At 38.7% G+C, this 24431-nt stretch overlaps 2 protein-coding genes across 5 annotated transcripts in view; both read left to right on the top strand.

Annotated features, from left to right (window-relative positions):
• LOC125897262 (cytochrome c oxidase subunit 7A2, mitochondrial) lies at positions 1–5672 on the top strand. The gene is made up of 4 exons (XM_049590452.1): positions 1–101; positions 449–538; positions 3759–3843; positions 5409–5672. Exons 1-4 carry the CDS (start codon positions 84–86, stop codon positions 5465–5467), a joined length of 252 nt encoding a protein of 83 aa, XP_049446409.1. The 5' UTR covers positions 1–83; the 3' UTR covers positions 5468–5672.
• Positions 5673–8590: 2918 nt separating this feature from the next.
• col12a1b (collagen, type XII, alpha 1b) overlaps positions 8591–24431 on the top strand; it is a 154960-nt gene continuing 139119 nt past the window's right edge. For 2 of the 4 annotated variants that reach the window (XM_049591030.1, XM_049591031.1), the window contains exons 1-9: positions 8591–8846; positions 9627–9738; positions 13973–14089; positions 17216–17359; positions 19300–19359; positions 20478–20741; positions 21727–21891; positions 23306–23479; positions 24064–24354. In XM_049591030.1, the coding sequence (XP_049446987.1) occupies positions 9657–9738; positions 13973–14089; positions 17216–17359; positions 19300–19359; positions 20478–20741; positions 21727–21891; positions 23306–23479; positions 24064–24354 (1297 nt within the window). In that variant the 5' untranslated portion in view covers positions 8591–8846; positions 9627–9656. The remainder of the gene's footprint in view (positions 8847–9626; positions 9739–13972; positions 14090–17215; positions 17360–19299; positions 19360–20477; positions 20742–21726; positions 21892–23305; positions 23480–24063; positions 24355–24431) is intronic. The other 2 variants (XM_049591029.1, XM_049591028.1) reach the window with 2 other exon arrangements.

Here is a 24431-nt window from a genome sequence, read left to right as displayed (position 1 = left end):
GTCAATCTTAGTGTAGAAGGAAAAGAAGCTGAAAGCGGAAGTAGAGTTTTCTGGTGTCCTTGTGCGACTGACGGACTGAAGAGATGAACAGACACATATTTGTAAGTGTTTTCGGTTTGAAGTTTTCGTTTATTATGTAGACGTGTTATTCAACTAATAAGGCGGATACACAAATTGAAAGCAAGTGACGAAAGGCAAAGCGCGGCTAGATGTAGCTACAAACTGCTAGCTAGGGGTCAAAGTCAGATATCGTTGCCGTTAATGTCCCGCCGGAAGAGTTAGCATTAGCTTAGCTTCCGCGTCAGCTGTACGGGCATCTTCTGGCCTTCAGCTGATTATAATTGTATGTAAATTATATCTAGAATTAAACTTGTTAACACCTGGTTCAATATGTATAGCCCGTGTCCTCCTGTGTGTGCTGATTTTTGGGGTTTCTTGCGGTTTCCAGGCGTTCCAGCAGGTGGCGCGGCGGACCATTTCCAGCTCCGTCCGCCGGCAGGTTGACAACAAAGTGCCGCAGAAGCAGAAGCTGTTTCAGGTAAAGCGACAACAAACTCGACGATAACTACACCACAAGACGCTCTTTTACCATATGTGTCGCCCTTGTTATGACCTAAGAGCAGTGGTGTAATCACAGTTAAACTGGACACTGGAAAGATTTTACTGCCACTGTCCATGTGGTATTTTCACAGTGTGATTTTAGTGCTTTTACTTTTTTTGTAAATAATCTAAATGCTTCTTCCATATCCGCCCATAAGTGGAGGTAAACTTGGATATTAGATACATGATTTGATGACCCTCAGATGTGCAGCTTAGATGTGGTTCTGTTATCTAAAAATCACAAAATTTCCTGACTTGTTTTTCCTGTTGAAAAAAAATGATGATGCATTTTGTCGTTAAAGCTTTTGTTTTCCTTAGTATGCAAATAGCTGTGTCACTAATATTGACTTAGATGTTTGCATCCATATAAATAGTCTAGCTCTGTTTGCATCCTCAGCCCTGGGCGCTGATTCAGTTGTCAATAACTTCTTGAGTTTTTTTCTGATGATATGAAGCTGTGGTGATGGAAGTTGTTCTTGGCAAGCTGTATTTTAAAAAAATGAGCCAATGAAGAATTTTTTTTTTTTTTTTTTTTTTTTTTTACACATCTTTGTGTTTGGTCTCATGTGATTGATCACATTATATGTGCTTTTTGCATACATTTGACATATCATGATATGTTACAGACCTTGACTTTACTCTGATCATCTCATGTGGTGTGTGCTGTTTTTATCCAGCAGCAGGTGTCATCTTCAATGGTATTTTTGTGATCTCATAGTTGTCTACTGTCTGTCCCTGAATGAGATAGCATTTTTGGAAGAAACCAATGTTTAAATCCAGAATTTCTACCGACTGCACAGGTGAAGGCTGACCTGCAACAGGCTTGCAGAAGATGTTAATGCACAAAGAAGAATAAAAATAGGAACTGAGAGACGAAGTTTCAGTCCAATTCTGGTCAGATTGTAGGTGACACTTTGTGACAAATGCCTAAAGTAACATGAAGTGCAGAGGTCACACATAAGGGTTTTGGAGTGCCATTAGTTTACTGTCTAAAGAACTGCACATGTGGGATTAAGATCCAAACAGTGTATGAATGGACTGTTCATCATTTATTTTGTATTTTGTCTTGTTTGTACTCCATACCACAATTGTGGCGAAGAGTTAATGAATATGACTATGACTATGACTATAAAAAACCCAAACAGCTCAATAGTGATTTAACTTAAGTAAAACAACTGAAGGAGTTCTTCTTTTCCACACAATGTGGGTTTCACTAAATTATTTTTAGCCCACATTTTTTCAGGATCAGATGCAAGGAATTGCACAGTGCTGCCACAGAATGATTAAGCCTCATGAGTGTAAGCATTATTAGAAATATAGCATCTTATAGCCCCTTAAAGTCCAAATCAGGGACTTCAAAGTTGTCTTGCAAGCTCATAAATAAGCACCAATGAAGAATCTTAAAAAGGCTGAAGGCAGACATGTTTTATGAGTTTGTGTTTTAGCGAGGTTAAGTAGATAATATATCCTCGTGTTTGGCAGCAAAGTACCATTTGAGGAAATCAGACCTTGAAAATATGAGGCAGGCTGCAAGAATAATGACCCTTCAACAGTTTCTTGTACGTTAGACTATTAACAACTCAATTTTTGTTCAGTTCTTCAGACGGGAAGTGGTTTGAAGCTGCTATGAGAAAGTATAAGGAAATGAATATGTATTACATGTGCTGAATGGTGCATGTTTTCATTTCTTTAGCTGTGGTTCTTCTCATGAAGCCCTGAAACTTCAGTTACTGTTGGCTCCGAAGCCAAAGATAAGTGGCCAGTACGTGAAAGCAGTCTAACCGAGTGGCGTACTAATAATGCATGTTGTACTGTGTGTCTGACCTGCAGTGAATTAGTGCCTAAATGCAATAATTATTGAACTTATATTATCACTCATGGATCATAGGAAATAATGTTGAGAAAGGCTTGGAAGTAGATCAAAGTTTCTGATGTTGCTTTCACAGCTCGGGCAGCCAAATGTCATCACTGCTAGTGCGAATATAAAGAACCTAAAGATGATTCAGCCAGCTTCCAGAGTGTCTCGTAGACTAAACAAACTAGTTTTATGGGTGGTTTGTCCTCTGACGCTTGTGGTGACCACTGCTCTTTATATACTGCAATGATTGAATCCAGCCTGCATGATTAAGTGTTGCAACCGCAAACTGCACAGACTTTTCATTTCATTTTGGATCTCTAATGGTAACACTGCTGCTGTTAAAAGTCAGAAGTGAGTAGGAGACACTTCTCTGAAAGGTCACTCTAGTCGTTAGTTAAGTGTAAGAAAATACTGTGAGTGCTGAAGCTGTTATTACCAGTGAGATCAATTTGATGCTCTGACTCGTACTTATCACCACTCTTATATTAAGTAAAGCAGTAGCACAATTAAGTACACATTTTTATTTTATTGTCAAAATAACATTTTAATGCCTGGATTTACCTTAATATAGAATTTAAATGATTTTTAAATGCAGTGTTTCAGTTGTAAAGAAATGTTTGCAGATGCTGTGTCATTAAATATTTGTTCTCCTGTACTACAGTTCCTTCCTTTAAAAGCCAAACTTATATTTGTGGGCAGACTGGCAAGAAAAAGTCTACATTTAACAACTGTAGTGGTGACCCCTTAAGCCGCTACTTCAAAATGTCTAATAATACATATACAAAAAAACATAGATGCTGTAGAAAATAAGTTGTTTCACTGTTTCACCTTACATAAAAGTTTGGAACTGTTATATAGTGATACATCACCAAGTAAAAATATAAGATCTTTCACTTCTGTGATGATTGATTTAAAAAAAAATTATCCCCAAACAGGCAACTTTTAGTTTATAAATTTGACTTAAAACAGACCTTGACAGTGTTTGTTAGTTCCTTAAATTTGTTGTGTGCTGTGCTTTTAGTTGATTGTCACTTTGCCCATAAACCTCTGACACTTCTGATCTTTTAATTTAAGTAATAATAAGCAATGTGGCTAAAACATCCTTTACTGTTTGGTGGACATTCACCTAAACTGTTGTTCCTTTTTGTATTTTGGTGGGTGGGATTTTTGATGTCGAGGGGAGAGTATGGACTTCTAGTCAAAGTTAAAACATTTATAATTTAGGTAAAGAATTGTCGCCGTGCTTAATAAATGCCATTTGTTGCTCTTCTGAGTTTTCCATCATGTTTCTCACCCACAGGAGGATAATGGGATGCCGATTCATTTAAAAGGAGGCACCGGCGATGCTGTGCTGTACAGAACAACGATGGCCCTCACTGTCCTGGGTGAGAAAAAAAATCCTTCTCTGGCTAAAGAGCTCATCTGGGTCTTTTCTTGAAAAAAAAAAAAAAAATCTTATTTCCCTAAAAGTTGAGCTCATGAGCTAAAAACCTCAACACCACAGATGGAAAAAAAAGTTAAAAGGAAGGTGAGCTTGCATCTTAATGCCTCTGCGCCAGCGCCAGCCACAGCAGGAGGCATTGTATTTGCGGTTTGTCCGTCTGTCTGGCTGTCCCATTCTCATGAATGCAGTGTCTCAAGAATGTCTTGAAGGAATTTTCTCTAATTTGGCACAGACATCTGCTCTGACTCAAGGATGAATCAACCAGATTTTCGTGATCAAAGGTCAAGGTCACTGTGACCTCACAAAACATGTTTTGGCCATAACTCAAGAACTCATATCCTAATGGTGACAAAATTTCACAGACATTTGTGATAGGATAAAATGATGAAGTGATGTTGTTTTATATCCCAAATGTTAACTTCACTCAGTGGAACTAAATTATAGCACTGCTTAGGGAGTGGTACTAAAAACTGCACTGCATTTTAAAAGGGCATGATGTGTTTTGCTGCAATGTTACGCATTTTTCCATGTAAACTAGGTTGTGTGTGCAGTTTTGTTGAAGTAATGATGGATACACCTAATCAATAATTTGAAGTCATACTCACTAAAAAGGAGGTTGGCGTCTGTATCTCCAGTAATGTGACATATTTCCAAGCGACACAGAATATGTCGGGGGTTTAGTTGCTTGAGGGATTTGAATTAAGTCCTTTAACATTTGACTGGATGCAGCATGTACAGAACTCTGGTAAGTTTTGGAGCTGATGATTCCTGATCAGCTCAGGAGGAAGAGTGGAGAATTAAGAAACTAGAGTATAACAACACCATTTTTGAAATATAAATAAAGTTTTTGCCAGCTGATATTTAAACGCATACCTTCTACTGCTCCACTAGCCACTACAACCCACAATGTAATGGTCAGGAGCAGTTTCATATGTTGATTAGTCAACCCAAATCATTTTTGATTTTATAAATTGATGTGTATGACTTCTGGGTGAGTGATGAAAATACTTCTGTTTTTAGAGGAAGAGAAAAGAAGGATTTTACTCTAGAAATACTGACCTTTTTTGTCTCTTTTTGCATATACTGAGATAACTGAGGATTTAAGTCATTGGGGAAAAAAATAGAAGTTGGAAAATGTTACAATTCTTTCAGCATCTTACAAAGTTTTGAGTAGAGTAATGGCTGATGACTACCATTAGAAAATATGCCCCTAAAACTGAATTGGTGCATCTTGTCTTTTGTTCAAATTCAGTTGCAGCTCATGTTAAAATATTGTTTCCTTTCATGTGTTTATAAATTGACAAGATTATGGATCACAAATTTATAAATGAATGCTCTCAGATGTTTATTTGTAACCAACATGCATGTAGAGAAACAGCTCTTTGGATATGATAGAAATGAATGCTTGTAATAGTGTTGAAATAATTGTTTAATCTGCAAATCAAAGCTTTTTTAATCTACCTGTTTACTGTAACATGCAACTAACCCCACTTGTTTTCCTTCCAGGTACTGGATATGTTGTGTATGAACTGGTGAAGGCTGCGTTCCCTCAAAAGAGAGACTAACTCCACTGCAACAGCTGTTTACGTTCATTTTACAAATCGGCCAGCCGCTTTATATTGTAAAAAAGATGATAACCCTTCCGTCTGTGCCGGGCCGGGTGTTTCCTGTCATGATGGGATTCTGTTTTCATGTTCATGGGATCAATATTTATTTCTTGCACTCTGTGGTAACCTGAGGATCAATAAAATATGCCTCTCATGACAAAAACGTGTTGATGGGTCTTTATTCGATCACTTTGTCTACATACCATAATAGACATGAGGTAAAAAGTCATGATAAATTTAGCAGTTAACACAACATTTTTCAGTCTTGTTACGCAATGTAGACTTGATGCCAAACTTTGAATGCGATATTTTTCAAATGTTGCGTCAAATAAAATGTTTCACAATCTTTGTACAAAAGCATGAAACTGCACATTTTCAGAAGGATTATTTAGTTTCTGTCACTAGAGGGCAGCCTTTACAAAGAAATCAGTCTCTTGGGCTGTCTCAGAAAGAAACCTCCATAATTACTCCTCAGGGATTAATGCTTTATAACTTAACCTGTCCATATGTGTATAATCACATCCTGTTGTGAACTTTGCCGTTCCTGTCAAAAAAGCGCAGACAGAAAACTTAAAGAACACAAATGCTTCATTTGGCAAATACCTCATGTTTATCTATAGATTGTGTCTTGGGTGGATTCTTCCCTGTTATCTGTTTTAATTTAACTCCAAGTGCAAAAGCAGACAGCCCCGGGCCTGTTCTGTTATCAGTCCACACCCACCACACATCATTTAACACTTTAGAGTCTCCAGATGAGCTCCAGCTCTTCCATCTACTCCGGAATAAAAACCAACACTTATCAGCACTCAGGAATCTGCTGTGTAAGCTAACACGCTTCTCATTAGATGGTGCTGAAAGCCAGCATGAGATTGTTCCTGATACCTGCCAACTCACAAAAAAACTCATCTGAGGTCAACATTTGGGAAATTTATTGATTACAATCACAGTCCTCTGAGGGTTTCTCGGCCAGCAGGGTGCGCCTTTGTCATAATTTTGCTATTCAAACTTACTGGTTTTGAGCCAAATAGTGGTATTAAAAGTTTTGACAATTCATAGGGATGTTTTAACAAAATTGATCACTAATAACAGATTTTTTCACTCATGAATTTGTCATTTTGATTCACTTAAACATAATTTGGAGCCTCGAATGTAAAACATTTTAGTGTTGTGTACCAAGTTTTGACATTAGGGGGTGGTATGACACATTCTGGATAATGACTCATAACAGCAAATCTGTGATTCCTAGGATAGTGAAGGCATGACCTGCTCTGCCTTGACATTCTTACCCTAACCCTAACCAATCTCATTCATCTTGCCTAAATCTAACCGATCCAAACAACAAAGGCAATGAGTTCTAGCCAATCAGAAGGAGAGTTGAGTGGGTCATGCCTTTGCTGTCCTAGGAGATGCAAATTTGCTTGGAGGGCAAATTAAGTCACACTGAATTTTGAAATTTTCATTAACAGCTAGAAATTCTTTGGGCACTCTAGTAAATATTGTGATATAGTGGTGCTATAACCAGTTTTGAGATTATAACGGTTAATAGCCTACATTACACAAATTCTGGGATTCTTTGAAATATTGGGTTGCCATAGCAAATTTGGGAATTTGGGAACACTATTACAACTTCTCAGGTGTGACTAATAACAGATTTAGTGGAAGCTACACCCAAATTTTACATTTTGATTGGGTTTCAAAAATGTTTAGACCTTCCAGGGTTTGACAACTGACCAGTTTTTGGGGTTGCATTTACAAATTTAACAATGTTTTGATGATGAAACTTCTGGGTGCGCTACTCCCAGTTTTGGCATTTTCATGCATTTCAGCAAATTCTAAATGAAAACATCTAATACATCGTCTGGTAAACTGTACCAAATTTCCTACACAGGCTAACTACTGCACCACTGTGCTGCTCTTGCATGGGTTTTCTTTGGGTACTCCAGTTTCCTCCCATCATCCCTAAACATGTAGGTTTGGTTAATTTGTGACTAAATAGGTGTGAATGGTTGTTATTCTCTCTGCATCAACCCCTTTGATTGACAGGTGACCTGTCCATGGCCTGCCCTGCCTCTATCCTGATGTCAACTGGGATCAGCTTGAGCCCCCACGCCACTCTCTAATGGACTAAGTGGGTATTGCTAATGAAATGTACCCAATCTGGGGATGTATGTGGTTAAAGTATTGACTGCAGTACCATGTTTGGGACTTCGGGGGGTGCTATAACCATTTTTGGGATTAAAACAATCAACTCATTTTCAGGGTGCTATCAGAACATTTTGAATTGTTACTAATAACAGATTTTGGCTATACCAAATTTGGGGATTTTTATGCACTTTAACAAATTTTGGATCATGAAACCTGACAAAGTTTGGAGGTTATAACACATTTTGGTGTTGCAACTGATGCATTTTGGGGGTATTCTTTTACAAATTTGGGGATGTGGGGGCACTAATAATAAATGGGATTCTGACTAATGAATACTTGAAGCCCTACACTGAATTTTGGGGAGCTATCACAAAGTTAGACTAAGACTTTGGACAAATTTGGGAGATGAATGAAAATGGATTTGGGGGTACTATAACAGAATATCCTGTGGTTTTTGTATGTCCACCTTCTGTATGATTCTGCAAAGGTTGTGTATCAAAGTTTGGGACAACATTTTTTTTCTTTATATACTTTGTGGTAAGCCATATGTCTTGCAGCTGTCGCCTCTTTATCAAATCTTGAGGACCCCAGAAACTTGTATTCCGCCCCTGAAGACCGAAATGATTCATTAAAAAGGGAAAGACTGACTTGGGGTTTAGTTTACCAGACTGTGTAATATTTTCCCATTGATTCATGAAATGAAAAACGGGGTGAAAGCCTCAGTCACTTTCCCTCCGTTGATCCCCCTCTTCCCGAAAAGCATATCTGCGCTGCTGTCTCCTTGTGGCCGAGGCGCACAGAAGCCCTCCATCACCGGAAAGGAATGCAGAAAACTATGTAAAAGTTTCCGAGTGTGTGTGTTCGTCCTTGCGTGTGTGTCTCCAAGCACTTTTCGAGGTTACACATCATTTTTTGGCCCGTCTGGATGTCGTAAGAGCTCGCGGCGGGGCAGGCAGAGCTGGGAGCAGCCCCCCTGTTAAGTAGCAGATTGTGTGGAGAGTCTTCCCACTTGGAAAGAGGCTCGCCGACGCGTCTGGGAACCAAAAACCCGCTGAGCTCTCTGACTTCAACACCGGACCACCTCACTCTCCCTTTTCTCAGGTTGGGGGTCTACAACAGAGACTTAAACCTTTTTTTTATTTTTTAAATTTCTTGAACCAAACCAAAGAAATTCGACAATCCCCTTTTATAGGTCAGTCCTGCATGATTTTTGAGTTATTTCAGGTTAATTATTTGAGTTCCATGCGATTTTACGACACGTAAATTAAATATTTTCTTGCAGTTTTAAAGGTAGTGTTATTTCCAGACGTTATTATCTCTAATATTCCACTGACCATCCAATTTCAATGGGGATATTGCCAGAAACGCATGGACTATTTCCTGGCATTGCGGTGCGTAATTGCGCACGGCGACAGGAATTTGATGCCCGGTTATTCTGAGCTGTAGAAAGTCTTTATCTTATTAAGAATGGGTAGATCTCATCAGCAGAGATATCACATACTACACTGGGTGCTTTGCATTGTAATAGCACCAGAATTTAAGCTCCTCTAAGAAGAGAAAATGGAATCAAACACTAAGAGAGATTTGCTTTTGTGCGCCTTTTCCACGAGCTTTATTGGCAGTTTAAAGCTGTTAAGTTGTGGATTTTTGTGCTTCATTCATTCAGTTACATAAAGCCTGTCATATCACTTTTTTCGCCTGTCCGGGGAGCAGTTTTTCAGAGCGCAAGGACTGTGGAATTATGCGTTTGTTAGATATTCCTGCACTGAACGCGGCGTTTTCAAGTGGATTTAACGCAACAAATTGATACTGCATGTAGATTTAAATTCTAGTGCATTTTAGTGAGGCGGGTGATGGAGGTTTGAAGTTCATATTCGGGTTGTTTGAAGGTCTTATGAAGCCCCGAGGCTGCTGTGGGGCTGCCGGGGCTGACGTTATAACGCTCTAACCGCCTCCTTCGTTCCTCTCGCAGCTTCGTTCATGTGCTGCTGAGCCAGAGGAGATGAAGATGAAGAGCAGGCTGTCTCTGGTGGCGGCTGCCCTCCTGGCACTGCTGCTGTCCTCCTCTCAGGCCCAGGACCAAGGTAAAGCTGCTGCTCCTCCTCCTCCTTCTCCTCCTCCTCCTCTCTATGATCCAACACATATGACTTCAACTCCTCTCACCTCTGCCTTTTCTCTGCCTGCAATGTGCACAGCTGCATATTTAGTCTGAATAAAAAAATCACACAGAGAAAAAGAAAATGTGTGTTTGTGAATTGATTTGTTTGAACTGATTTGCCTTTTCTGCCTCACTTTTTAACCTTTGATTGATGATTTTTTCCATCCACTCCAATAATTCCACTTTCCATCAGGAATTTGCAAGATTTCCTCTTGAAGAGAAAAACAGTCTCAGCTTCAAATATCTGGTTTGAATTTATGGATAGCAGCTTTTTGTGTCCACACCAGTAGCACTTTTGAAGTGGTTTTTAGCCATGAGTGTAACTTGCCTAAAGCAGTGATGTAAGTTGAGACTTTAACGTACAATAAAATACAGTCTCTAGTTGGTGATAAGGAAACACCTTTGAGGAAAAAAATGTTTTATTGTTAGAAAAGCTTAATTATTTTTTCTTGAATCCCCTAAGGAGAACTATGTGGTACTTCCTCGATGTCGCCAATGTACATCTATCAGTGTAGAAAGACAGCAATGTATCTAAAAAATTACCCAAAGACAAAGAAACCAGAACAAGCATGTACTTTTATCTCCTTCTCCATCCCACATGAGGCCATACAGCTAAAATAAATGTCTGTCTCTGAGTTAAGTGGGGCATCTTTCCATCTTCAGACAGATGTAGTTTGATCTTTTCTACACCAGGAGGGGCCCTTGCTTTAAATCTACTATTACTGCAGCCTCCATTTCTCCAGTTTCAAAAAAGAAAAAAAAAAAAAGCCCCAGATGGCATGTGGCCAAGTTTCCTCCCTACGTCCTTTCTCCTGATGGAACGGAAAGACAAAATATGAGTTTCACATTATTTTCCAGAGGTTTTAGAGGTTAGGAGAGGCGAAAATCTGCTTCTCTGAACCTCTGGATTTTCTCTCAGAATAAAAAAAAAAAAAAAGAAAGAAAAAAAGAAAGAGAAGTAAGTGCAGTAAAAACTCATCAAATTACCAGGAGGAGGAGAATCTTTCTTTTGTCTCCTTCCAGCAGAGTTTCTGACCTCTTGTGACCCCCCCCTTTTAATGTCCCAGCAGGGACGCTCGCTGCCTCTCCAGAAGTCACAGCATCGTAACAGGGTCGTATATATTCTACAGTGTGGAATAGTTTGACGTGTTGGGGCCGGAGTTAAAGGCTCAAACACATTGAAGAGAAAAAGACTCTGAACAGGGAGGCCTCTGCTTTTAGCTGTCATATATTAGGTTAAAAAGTAGAATATAAAAGCAGCTCAGAGCAGAGCAGAGCCCTGGAAGCTTTAAAAAAGAATGTGAGTGTGGATGGTGTGTGTGTTTGTACAAGTGTGTGTGTCCATCTGGTTTGAGAGCTGGAGTTTTTTGGGGTAGTTTTTGGCCCCTTTGGAAACAGAAGCAGCAGCCCACGGCCGTTGAATTGACTCACCAGGTTGGTGGTTCCTCCATTTTTGACGTCCTGTCACCCTCCCAGTCAAGCCTCGACCAGGTCAGCTGACCCAGAGTCTTGGCTTTACGACAATATTTTACAATGATATTCTTCACTCCCACACTAACAGATAAACTGGTTGGCGGCCTAGAAGAAACTCGTGGATACTGTAATCATTTAACTCTAGCTAGGCTAGATTATATGTTGCATAGGTCTACATAATTTTCAGTTTATGTTTTGTTTCTTGGAGTAATTTTACTCCACATTACGTGTTTCTGCATCTGTGCAGCTGCAGAGTTTCATAAAGTGAGCACAAACTCCGGAGCTTAGATTACCATTAGATTAAATTTCCTCCAGCATGAAAAGATTAAGAATTAGACTCACTGTTTCCACCTGTTTGTGACATGAAGAGGTTAGATAAGGTTTCACTTTAGGAAAGTGAACGTTTAGGAAATAGGTATTTGCGAGAAAACTTCAAAATATCCAGCACAGTGGTGGCAAACTCTGGACTGATTCATTAAATATCATCAATGCCAATAAGAAGCAATGTCTTCCAATGTCTGTCTCATTGTACGCTGTGGCTATTTTATTAGTTAAGTGTAGATAAACTGTTATTTTCCATATTCTAATGTGATGTTTGCATGTTTTATGATTAAGTTATTAACAGAGCAGTAAAAGGGAATGGAAATATATTTGGCAGGAGTATATCAATGATGCGTTCCTCCCCATAAATCATGACAGATTTATTGTGTCTTGTTTGTCAACAGAATATTTGGCTCTGAAATCATCATGCTCATTCAGAACCAGGCATGTAGTTACATACTTTAGCTAGTCTTGTCATTAAGCTACTTAAACGGGTTTCGCCTAATAAAAGAATCGGTGTATTACAGCGAGCTAGATTTTCTCAGGTAGACGACGTTTATTGATCTCATTCTCAACCCCAACCTGAAGAATATCATTTTAAAATATTTTTTTGGAAAACAATCTGTGGTCCCTCGTGTACATGGAAACTTTTTGTCCGTTGCCCCAAGTTGTTGTAAACAACTTTTCATGTACACGTGATGCATGATATCCTCCATGTCCGTGATCACAAGTTAAACTCTAATCTGTGTGCACTTTTATCTTGTTTGTTTGTTAACGTCACAGAGACCAGCGGTTCTTAAATTACAGTCCAGATTCTAAAAGGATTCTGGGACTTTTAACTGGAGCAGAAGTTTCTGACAAAAGTAGCAGAAAGATTTTGTGAATATAGTTTTAACATTTGGGTCTGGGGCAAAAGTAGTTTAAGAACCTCTGGTGCAGATTTTTGGGACACGTGAAACCTGAAAAAAGACGTACAGATGTCATTACTGACATTGTGTATTCTTTTATGAGGTTTGCAATGGAGACGCTGAATGTGATCAGTCAGATCTTTGCCCATTGTATAATCAATACTGAAGAGTTTCATCAGATTTGTGTGTTTTTGTTGTTTGCCAATTCAACACCATGAGTTGAATTGAGGTCATGGACAGTCTGCAGGATGTCAGCTGGTCCATGCTGTAGTTTGTTGGCAGGGGGGAAACTTTTCTTATTGTTTCAAACTACGTGACTGGAGATTTCCAGAATTATTCCAGCCAAAGAGATTATATGTACGAACAGCCAAATCTTGTTGGTTACCTGTTAAAATGACCACTATGGAAGCAAAGAAAGGTCATGACTATTTCAGTTTAAATTGATGTGCTTTGAATTTTCCAGGAAGAATTTTCAAGTTTTCAAAAACTTTGATTTCTTTGTAGGATCAAAATTTAAACAGAAAATGAAATTGTCCAATATTTTAATATTGGTATTAAGTTCCTCAGATTGAAGTGGTCCTTTTGGATCTAAAAAAATCAAGTTAAATCAAAAAATCAGCTTGCTTTCTTGGATGTAACAAGCAGAATGTAACCTGATTGGACAGAGGTTCCATTAAGGCTTGACTGCTTCTCCTTGGTAGCCTGGATGAAGTTTGAATATTCCATTTAATTTTGGTGGCCGAATTTTTAATACTAAGCCAATTTGAGCCCCTTACCTATTTGACTTAGCTTGAATTTTTGGATCTTAGAATGACCAGTTCAGTCTGAGCATCTTGAAACCATTTACTTTTTAAATATTGGACACTTTAATTTTCTCCCTGGCTCTGTGAAGCCTGAAAAAGTTTTTGGAGGCTCAAAATGTGAAATTCCTTCCTGAAAAATTCAAAGCACACAATGATTCACAATGATTTTTAGTCCTATGAATTCAGCGGGATCAAGTAGTAGTAGTAGAGGATCATTTTTACAATGAGGCATGTAGTTGCTCATGAAATTCAAATTGGCCTTTCTTTGTTTCCATAGACCTGGCCACAGCCAAAATTCATAAAGGGTTTCATCCTCCCACCCTGTTTGTGTTTCCCTCTTTAATGTTCTAAACCGTAGGGAGAAAATGTTGTGTTGTTTTGTTGTGTTTGTTGTCTCAGTGTGTTGTTGCTTGAGTTGTTGACTGTGGCTGTTGGCCACACAAGCTCAAACGGAGGTCATTTTTTTTCTTGTCCAAAATGGCTTCCCTCACATCTGTGGTTTGGTTCGTCTTGTGTTGTTTGCTCCAACAGTGAACTTGTCAAACTTCACGCTAGAAGTGTTGACTGTTGGGAAAATCCTTCTGCACTTCACATTACAATACATCCCCCCTCCTAAACCTCCAGGATTAACTGTGTTTACTTTTTCTCTTCACAGTCGACCCGCCGTCAGATTTGAGGTTTAAGATTTTAAATGAGAACACAGTGCAAATGATCTGGAGCAGACCACAGTCCAGGATACAGGGCTACAGAATACAAGTGACGTCAGACACAGGTGGGTGCTCATTAAACCTGCGAGTTATGTCCTGCCGAGCCCATAACATTACAAGTGTCATAAACTCTCTAAGACATCAGCCTGCCCAGCAAGACTCGACACTTCCCGCAATTATCTGAAGATTTCTGCAGACACATGTTTGGCTCCAGGAGCTCTAATGATAAAAGAAGGGGGATAAGAGAAAAACATTATCACTGCCATGGAAAATTGTCAGCATTAGTTCAGCTCAGGAGTGTAAATGTCACATTTTTCAGATTTCATTAAATAGCTAAGAGCCAAATCAGCTACTGCTACGCTTAACTCATCATTTCATGTGTGGTGTTTTTTCCAAGGCTTGCCCCATAGTTCCAGTGAAGAGAAATGTTAATACTACAGTGTACAATAATATTTTAGATGATAGTGTGCTTCATACTTTGTGGTGCCAGTTTGGGAGAAGCATTTCTCCATTTCAACATGATAATGCTCTAACACATATGTCCAGAAGCAGTTACATTGGCTTTTGGAAGTTCAAACCTAGTGATTATAATTAAATGTGTGCACTAAATAATGTACCAGAGTGCATAAAAAATAATCAAAGTAGAACTTGTTTAAAAAAAAAAAAAAAGAAAGAAAAATCACTGGGGGGCATCACCTGGCCCCCTCCCAGCGGTTCAGACAGCCCTGAATGTCCTCAGACTCTAGATGTGCCCCTGCTAATGTGTCGCTGCCACCAGGTGTGATGTGATTAAGTTAAGTGCGCGAACAGGTGATTACAGCCCATTGGATCAAAATCAAAATCTCACTCAAGCCAGGTAGGTTAACCAAAGTTGCCAACTATGGTTAGAGGTTTTCCCAGCTTACGTTTAGTATTAACTAAGTGGAATTAATGCACCGACTAGCTAACTGACAGAATTTATGTTAACTTGCCTATTAATAACTGCCAAGTGTAACTGTTAACGTTACTGTTAGGTAACGTTAGCGAAATTAGCTTACCGACAGAGCTAAACGTTATCTTGCATATTACATATAACTGCCAGGTGCAACTGTTAGATAACGTTACTGTTAAGAGAACCAGCTAACTGCTAGAACTAATGTTAGCTTATATTCAGTAACTTTTAGTTGTAACTGCGAAGCACTGTTTGCTAATTTAAATAGTTAACCGACATAACTAATGTTAGCTTAAAAACTTACCTAACATATTCATGTCCAATAACTGTGAGGTGTAATGTTACTGTTAGCTAACTTAATTATCTCACCTGACAGAATTAAGGTAAGTTAAGCTTGCATTTAGTAACTTTTAGGCGTAGGCTAACCGTTTAAGTTAGTACTGTTAGCTATGGGAAATAGCTAACTGACAGAACTAATATTCGCTAAAAAAAACAGTAAACCAAAGTTAGCTGGCATATTTATGTTTAATAATTGTTCGGTGTACCGTTAGCTAACTTAATTATCTCACCTGACAGAATTAACGTTAGCTTGCATTAAGTAACTTTTAGGTGTAGGCTAACCGTTAAATACCGTTAGCTAAGGGAAATAGCTAACCAACATAACTAATGTTAGCCTGCATTAAATACCTTTTAGGTGAAGGCTAACTGTTAAGTATTGATAGCTAAGAGACATAACGTTAGCTAACATAACTAGCCCGCATATTTATATTCAGTAAGTTAACTGTATCACCTGACAGAACTGATGTTAGTTTGCACATTTACATTCAATAACTTTGAGGTGTAACTGTTAAAGACTGTTGGCTAAGTGCAATAGCTAAGTGACAAACTAATGTTAGCTAGCATATCTTTGTTCAACAATTGTGAGGTGTTACTGTACTGTTGGCTATCTTAAGCTCAACTGTTGGCTCAACTGACAAAACTAACATTAGCTTGCATATTAATTGCTGCCAGGTGTAACTGGTAAGTGCAATTAACTAATGTTAGCTAAACTAGCTAACTGACGAACAAATGTAAGGTTGCGTAATTATATTTAATAACTGCGTGGTTTAACTGTTACGTACTGACAGCTGAACCAGCTAACTTAGAGAACTATGTTAGTTGGCTAATGTTTGACACATTAAAACAGAGGAGTGAAAGAGACATGACGCTTTATGAAAATACTGTTAAATAATCTAAACCAGGAGGACTTTAAATAACATTTCACAAAACCACATTATACCTCAAATTACAATATGTTATGCCAACAACACCACATTAAATTGCTAAATAATGGTTGCTTTCTCCCTTGGTTTTTTAAGAGTCTTTGCCTGCAAACCACAAAATCCAGTGCATTTTGATTAAATTAAGTTTTTCTTATTGTCATACTGAGTACATGTAAGGGTTTAAGGCAGTGATACTCAACTTACAGCCTGTGGGCCAAATCTGGCCTGTGATAGGGTGCCAGGTGGCTTATGGACAATTATAGAAATTCACAATGAAAATAAGTTGATTCACATTGTGAATATTTTTTGTACTTTTAATGTAAATAAGGTGCCAAAGTACATAAAAGGCATCAAAAAAAGATCCAGGGGAGGATCCCCAGACCCCCTGACAGAGGTTAAGGCTGGGCCCTGAATGTCCTCAAATTCTAGAAATGTCCCTTTGTATCTCTGACCTGAGAGAGGTTGCTGCAACTGGATTTACCTCTTGGCATGAATGAGGGCAGCAAATGTTAAAAGGTTGAAAAGAGGGAATTTATTTATTATATATACTAGTTTTTGTTTATTAGTTGGCCAGTGGCCTCTTGTGAATTTGCAAAAGTGGCCCCTGGGCAAAGCAAGTTGAGTATCCCTGGCTAAAGGTGTTAATACATGTAATTTGTAGAAATATAATAGGTCTTTTCACATTAATAATCCTTTAAACCTATCAACACATTAATAGTGAATAAAATCTTGGTGACTGAAGCTAAGGAATTTTTGATGCTTGATTGAATGGAAGAATTGGCTATTTAAGGGTTAATATAATGTGTTTTGATTCATAGTAATGCGGAAAGTTTTCATTAAATTGAATCATACTGTTGTTGTGTGTTTACACGGCTCTTCCAGTCCTCAGGTCAACAGTCGGAATCAGGTTTTTCTGAAGCCCTGTTTTGACTCTTGGAGAAGTGAAGTAATGCAATAGTTTCCTAATGGCTTCCCTCTGACTTTGTGCATTCTTGTAGAAGAACCAACAAAAGAATTTACTCTGCCTGCATCTGCGACTAAGACCTCCATCTCAGACCTGAGTCCAGATGTGGATTATGTCGTAACGATATCTGCGTATGCTGGATCAGAAGAGAGTCTACCCATCTCCGGCCGGATCACACGTGAGTCACCATGTCACTGAGGGAGTGAGTGAGTAAGTTAGCGCGTGTGTGTGTGTGTGTGTGTGTGTGTGTGTGTGTGTGTGTAAATTAGCACCAGACATCCAAAAAAGTGCTAGTAAAGTTTGTCTGCAGCTGGTCAGTTTGGCACGGAAGTCACTAAGATGATTCTGCTTCAGACTAAAAACCGCACTGGATAGTAAAACATGTAAGAGCTCCATACACTGGGTGGACAAAATAATAGAAACACCTGAGTATTGTATGTATTATAACCCCGACTGCGCTTCTATTATTCTACATAATTTGGTTTTCATTGTTTCGGTTTTACAGTACAGTACAGTTCCTGATGAGAATGATGTTTTCAAATGCATATATTTTATTTGAGAAAAAAATCTCATCATTCAGTAGCTATTTTTGAGCCTTTGATATTATCACATGATCATGCACTTTGACGTTTCCTTGATCTTTCTTATTTCATTCTTGACCATGAAAACAGCAGTTGACAAAACAATCTCACCACAAGATCCCTTAATTATGATGTTCAAAATGAGTGAAGCCAGTTTTCAGCTTTGCATACGTTCAAAAGGTGTAGACTTTAAGCTTTATTGGACAGATGTCACTAATTGTTCAGCTGTGTTACATTTACTGTCTGACACTGTGTGAAGACACAAAAAAAGCCATCCGTTTAAAATTTAATCAGTCAAATTCAGTCAGATTTAATGGAAATAATTGTCAAACTTTTATGTTAAATGTTTACCAAAAAAGTGTGTCATGTAAAGGCACCAGGGCAGCCACTAAATGGACTGTGTGATGAGGTAGTTTTCCCAACAGCTGGAGAATTTTGGGATGAAATTTTGATAAGACATAAGAAGATACGTTTTTTTAGTTCGACAGTAGGTTAAGAGCTTTATTGTCTACAATGTGGGAAGGGTCTTTGGCTTCATGACTTAAATCATAAATTTAAAAAGACAGTAAGACAACTATAAACAGACATGAGAAATGAAACGTGATTTCAGAGGGTGTTTTCAAAATTAAAATCTTTATAAGATATAGATGGGATTGGGTGCATTATCTTGCTTAGTGGTTCCCAACCTGCTGGCCAGGACCTCCTGATTGGTCTCATGATAACCATGATATATCACAGTACATATAAAAACTTGGACTGTTGTTACACAAAATCATGTCAACTTCCTCTCATCAAATTTCTTTGCTTTAGTCTTGTGAAAAATTGGAACATCTAAAAATCCTTTCTTTGGTTGAATTGTTTAAAATTCATGTCCACAGTAAGGTCTATGATGAATGCTCATAAGTACACACAGCTTTATGAAGCCAAAAAGTTTGGGAACCAGTGATTAGTTGCTGAAAGAGGCACAGAGAGTCTTTCGGCTGCAGATAAAATCAGATAAATGCAGTTGCAGCATGGTAAAAGGCACTTAAGTCCAATAAAAGTTAAAGTCTCATTTGACTTTACATGTGAATCAGTAAATAAGTAGTGAGCCAGATTTCCAGTGGTGAGTGAGGTCTTCATTAATATCATGGCAGCCATTTGGTGGGGACGCCTGCTTGGCACAGCAGCAAACACTGATGATCTGAGAAACCCTCCGAGCTCGGGAGATTCCCTGAAATCTGTCGGAAACGATGACATCAACTTGTTAGTTTCGCCATTTGGGAGCTTGTTTTGCACGTTCCTAGTATCTACGAGGAGGAAAAGTTGAAGTTGAAACCCTCGAGTGAGAGAGAATAAATTTCATGTATGGAAAGAAAAGAGGAGTTTTGGTCCAGCTTGAGTGGTCTGCCATTTGTTGAAGAAAAACAGTGACAGTGGTTCATAACATGACATTAAAATGAAGATTTGGGTTTTATACAAGATGGATAGAGGATAGAAATATTGCTGAAGATGATTCTTACTTTTATAATTACATGATTGTGTTACTGTCTTTCAGTTGAATCAAGTGGTGGCACAAGAGGAACATCCAGGAAACCAGAACCTTCAGATTCAGTCAGTAAGTCCTTTTGTTCATTTAAATCTTAATTTGACAAGGGGTTTCATTCACTGCTAAGATGATGAGTCTCAAACAATCAAGTCACCATTCAGCTTTTCCACTTTATGTTCTCGAAATTTCTTCCTCACTGTTGGGCGGCGTCCATTAGCGTGAGCTCAACAGCATAGGGAGGCTCCAACCGCACAACACCCCATTGTATAGCAATAATCAAAATTAGGCCCCCATAAATCTCTGAAGTATTTGGTCATCAGTTTGGTCAACTGCCGGCCAATTATGCCAATGTGGATGAAGCTGAACATGCTCAGTGCGGGGGTCGTAGGTGGGGCGGGAAGCTGCTGTTGGAGCTGGGGGAGCATGCTGAGAGGAGCCCAGCCCTGAAGTGCTGAGAGAAGTGGAAACCATTACAAATGCTGATTTACAAGAGCACTGCTGCTGCTGCCCTGGCCCAGTTCTGCAGATGATGACGAGCCTGTGCTGATTTTTCCTTCTTTTCATGAGAGGAAAGTCACAAGGAAACTCCCAGAAAGTAGGGCAAAGCAGAGTCCTGTCCCTCTACCTGCAACACTATAGTTTGATTCAACATCCAATGTGACCTTACAGCTGTTTAAGGATTCTTAAACAACCAGTAACAATCAATGCACTGTGCTCACACGGTGGTTATTGCTGATAACACTGTCCCGACCATAGCAACCGTGCCGTCATTGTGGATACGTATTGCAGAACCTCCAGCAAATCCTCCAGTTGTTAGCGCTGTTTATGGAGCTAGCACCATCAGCTGCTAGCCAGTGGCTTAGTCACCTCTATATTGAGAACTGTGTCCACACAACTTAAATCAGACTATGAATCAGAGATTTGCTCTGAATATTGTATACAGTCTCGTTAAGTTCAGATATATAAACTGCCATATATTTTCACTTAAAAGCTGGTATTGCACAAAGGTAATAGGGAGGTGGTTGGGGTTGATGTAGAGTTATAGGATCTATGTTATTTTATACTGAAGGGTTGGGTATTTTTGGCTTAATTTCAGAAGTGCCCTTATGTCTTATGTTAATTTTACTATTTGTTTTCTTTTCTCTCTGTTCCTCCACTCCTTCCTTCCTCCCTCACTTTTTCCCCAGAGTGCTCTTACAGTGCAGTTGCCGATGTGGTGTTCTTGGTGGACGGCTCCTCGAGCGTGAGCAGGCCGAACTTCAAAAACATCCGCAACTTCATCTCAGCGGTGGCTGGCGCCTTTCAGATTGGAGAGGACAAAACCCGAGTGGGCGTGGTCCAGTACAGCAGTGACCCCCGAACAGAGTTCAACCTCAAAAAACACTTAACCCAACAGGCGCTGCTCCGGGCCATTGGCTCACTGCAAGTCAAGGGAGGAGACACTATGACAGGTACAGTGTTAATGTCCTTTGATGTCAGAATTTAAGTGTTTTCTATTTTCACTTTAGTTTAATCTTCTCAGATTTAAGTTATTTTTCAGTGGGTTTTAAATTATTATTATTATTATTAATATTATTATTTTTATACTTTATTACTTTTACTTTTTTTTAATTTTTAATTTTTTTTTAGATTTCTCCATTTAAAAAAAAATCTACATTATATCCAAGTAGTACTAATTACTAGTATATCATGGCTTTTTCTAAATATTTTATTTTATTTATTTATTTTTATTTTGTTTTGGAAATGAAGTTATCTTTAATGCGATTCAACCCAATGTGTGGCTTTTTCTAAATATTTTATTTTATTTATTTATTTTTATTTTGTTTTGGAAATGAAGTTATCTTTAATGCGATTCAACCCTGTTCAAACCCTGTTTTTGTTATCTTATTTACATTGTCACACAAAATTAATGATCATAATTAGCCTTTTAAATTGATACAGAAATACAAATACACATGTTAATACTTCAAACACTTTTTGTTTGTATTACCAGTATCCATAGATTACATTATTGATATATGTGTTAAACATACATTTTCTGGAACACAGAAGTGTTTTTGTGAGCGAGCAACACATTTTGTATCTATCTCATCAAACAAGGTAAAAATAAATATCAGAAAGTTTTCAGATGGTGCAGAGCTGATTATGCACAAGTTTTTATCAGCACAAGTTTATTGGCGTGTTAGAGCTAGGCCAAACTGGTGGTTTGAGTCAACACAACGCCAACAGTATTAAATGCAGTTTTTCGAAAGGAAAGTATTGACTTTCACAAGCCCTCTTCTTGAAGACAGTCAACAGTTGTGTCATTTTCTGATGATGTTCTCTTTCTCTATTTGGTGATTATAATCAAGAAGTGTTAAACCTGCACTGTGTACGCAGACACTTTCTGCGTGCGCATCAATGAAGGCTTAATCCCTGCCTGTCTCGTTGCTCCAGGCGATGCCCTTGACTACCTCCTAAAAAACACTTTCACTGAGGCGGCTGGTGCCAGGGAGGGTTTTCCCAAAGTGCTGGTGATCATCACAGATGGCAAATCTGAGGATCCAGTGGAGAGTTACGCCAGGCAGCTCAGGAGCAGGGGGGTGGAGATCTTTGTCCTTGGTACGTAGCCAGAGCAAATTTATTACATTCCACCTCTTACATTTTCCATTCGTATTTAATGCTTTTAACTGTTGTTCGAATTTTGATGATCTAATAATGAAAGAAATTCCTACATCATTAACAATTACAAGCGAGTGATAGCAAGTTTTATGTATGTTTACACACGGGCTTCACTGTCAGACTTTCCATAAACTTAGAATAGAGGAACAAAAGTGGGCTGTTGCCATGGTGTTAAAGAGGGCTGGTGGTTAAGTAATAATAACAGATCATCTTCTACGGTCTTTGAAAACAGGTCACTGATAGATAATTGCTGAGTGAAACAAAAAATATGCTCTCAGTTTTTGCAGGAAAAGCTGGCAACACTCAGGAGTAACACTGTAAATGTTCATTTCTACTAAAAGAAAAATAAACTGACCTAATTAGCCCATTAATGGTGTATATACAGGTTATGAATTTTAAAAGGTTGAGGAGGGTGGAATGTTTTCAAGTCACAGAGGAGCTTGGATTCCTTTCAGCTGAAGTTAAAGCTACATTTTGACTTAAGTGTAATGCTTTTGCGAGACAAAAGTGAAATGTGATTTGTTAAAAGAAACTCTTTTTATTTGGTGCAAGAAAAGTATTTCCTCTCAATATGTCAGAGAACATAATATGGATTATCTTTGTACTAATAATATCCTGACATATGCAGAAAAATACAACATATAAGACTATCAGGGATAAAGAATGGTTTTTAAGCAAAGAAAAGACAGAATGAACAATATCAGCTATATTTTATTTGTATACTTAAGTTCATTTCTGCATCTGCAAATATTCAGCAGAATAATTTCATGGAGTACCATGAAGAATATTTCCCTATAAAATGTTCAGGAGGAAGTCTGAGAAAACAGACATAATCAAGTTAAGAACTGCACTGAATTACAGTATTGGAGTTAAAGTACCTTGTTACTTTCTCCTCGTGATGATCAGAAAGTTCGCATTGATATTTGACCGAGTCAAACTTAGAATAAACTATATTCTGTAAAGGCCTACAGCTTTAATTATAGTGCCCAAGCATTACTAAAGAATATGGGATTGTAAAATGTCATCTTTACTGCCCATGCTGTCAGACTTTCCAGCAAGAGTAGAATAAAAAAGTTGAGGCTTTCGATTGGTGGCGAATCCAGCTGGAGAACTTTTAATATGCAAACGTGGAAAACAAATGCTTCACTCCATGTCTTTATAGATTGCTCATTTCATATAGTATTTACAGACCTGGAGCAAATTCACTGTTTACCCCTGAAACAGTAATTCTCACATGATGCTAGTGACTTTACAACTGCTACAAATTCACTGTTGTGGCCTCTCTTGTGGCTCAAAAATTAGTTACTGTTTTCATAAATTATCATGTACTTAGATTTATCTTTGTCTGTTATAGGTACCCAACAGGCTGATATGGAGGAGATGAAGCTGATGGCCTCCACCCCTTACAGAAGTCACATCTTCAATGTTGCCAACTTTAACTTAATGAAGAGTGTGCAGAAAGAGCTCATTACTCAGGTGTGCGCTGGTGTTGATGATCAACTCCACTCACTCGTCAGTGGAGAAGAAGGTGAGATGTGGCTAACAGTTTTATTTAAATGGCATTTGCCAGTTTTGCATTGTCTGTGTTCGACCAATGGACGTACCCTTTCATCACTCATGGTTCCCCTTCTTCTGGGAGAGTACATACTCTGAAATAGGAGCTGAAAAAGACCCTCAAAACAATTTCAAGACCTATGCTTTTTCGTGGTTTTTATTTTGCAGACACAACCAAAAGGAAGTTCTTAGAACTATGAAATAAAGCACCTGTGGTCCGAAAACGCCTATTGTCACATCTGTCTCAAACCAACTTTACATCTTCTGTCCCCTAGTGTCCCTTTGCACATTATCTTGAAGCAGTAGTTCAGCAATTTGGGAATCACACTTATTTTCTTTCTTGTTGGAAGATTGATATTACATTCATTTCTAATGGTGGTATCAATCTTCTCATCTAGCTCCCAGTAAAAAGACAAATAATATATTTTTTTAATGGACCACAATAATAAGCCCCTTAAGATGCTCCTTTCCTGCCTTAGCACTGGCATAGAGCCAAATTTTTGTACATTTATTGCACAATGTGGTTCATATAATTCTGATTCTGACTGATTTTTGCAGTTGTTGAGCCAGCATCCAACCTCCAAGTCCTGGAGGTGGCCTCAAAGTCCATGCGGTTGACCTGGGACGCCTCTATTGGTGAGTCTTCTGGATACAAGGTGCAGATGATCCCCATGATGGCCGGCAGCAAGCGGCAGGAGCTGTACGTGGGCCCCACCCAGACCTCGGTGGTGGTCAGAGAACTTTCTCCAGACACAGAGTACCAGATAAGTCTGTTCGCCCTGAAGGGCCTGATGCCCAGCGAGCCCATCACGGTCATGCAGAAGACACAGCCAGTCAAAGTATCAGTGGGTGAGTACAAAATAGTGATGATACAATTTCCCAACTAGCCGATTTAGGCTTTTTTGTACATATGTGATACAATGGAG

This window comes from Epinephelus fuscoguttatus, linkage group LG11 (genome assembly GCF_011397635.1).
Source record: "Epinephelus fuscoguttatus linkage group LG11, E.fuscoguttatus.final_Chr_v1".
Classification (NCBI taxonomy): Eukaryota; Metazoa; Chordata; class Actinopteri; order Perciformes; family Serranidae; genus Epinephelus; species Epinephelus fuscoguttatus.
This window is presented reverse-complemented; position numbering and strand designations above follow the sequence as displayed.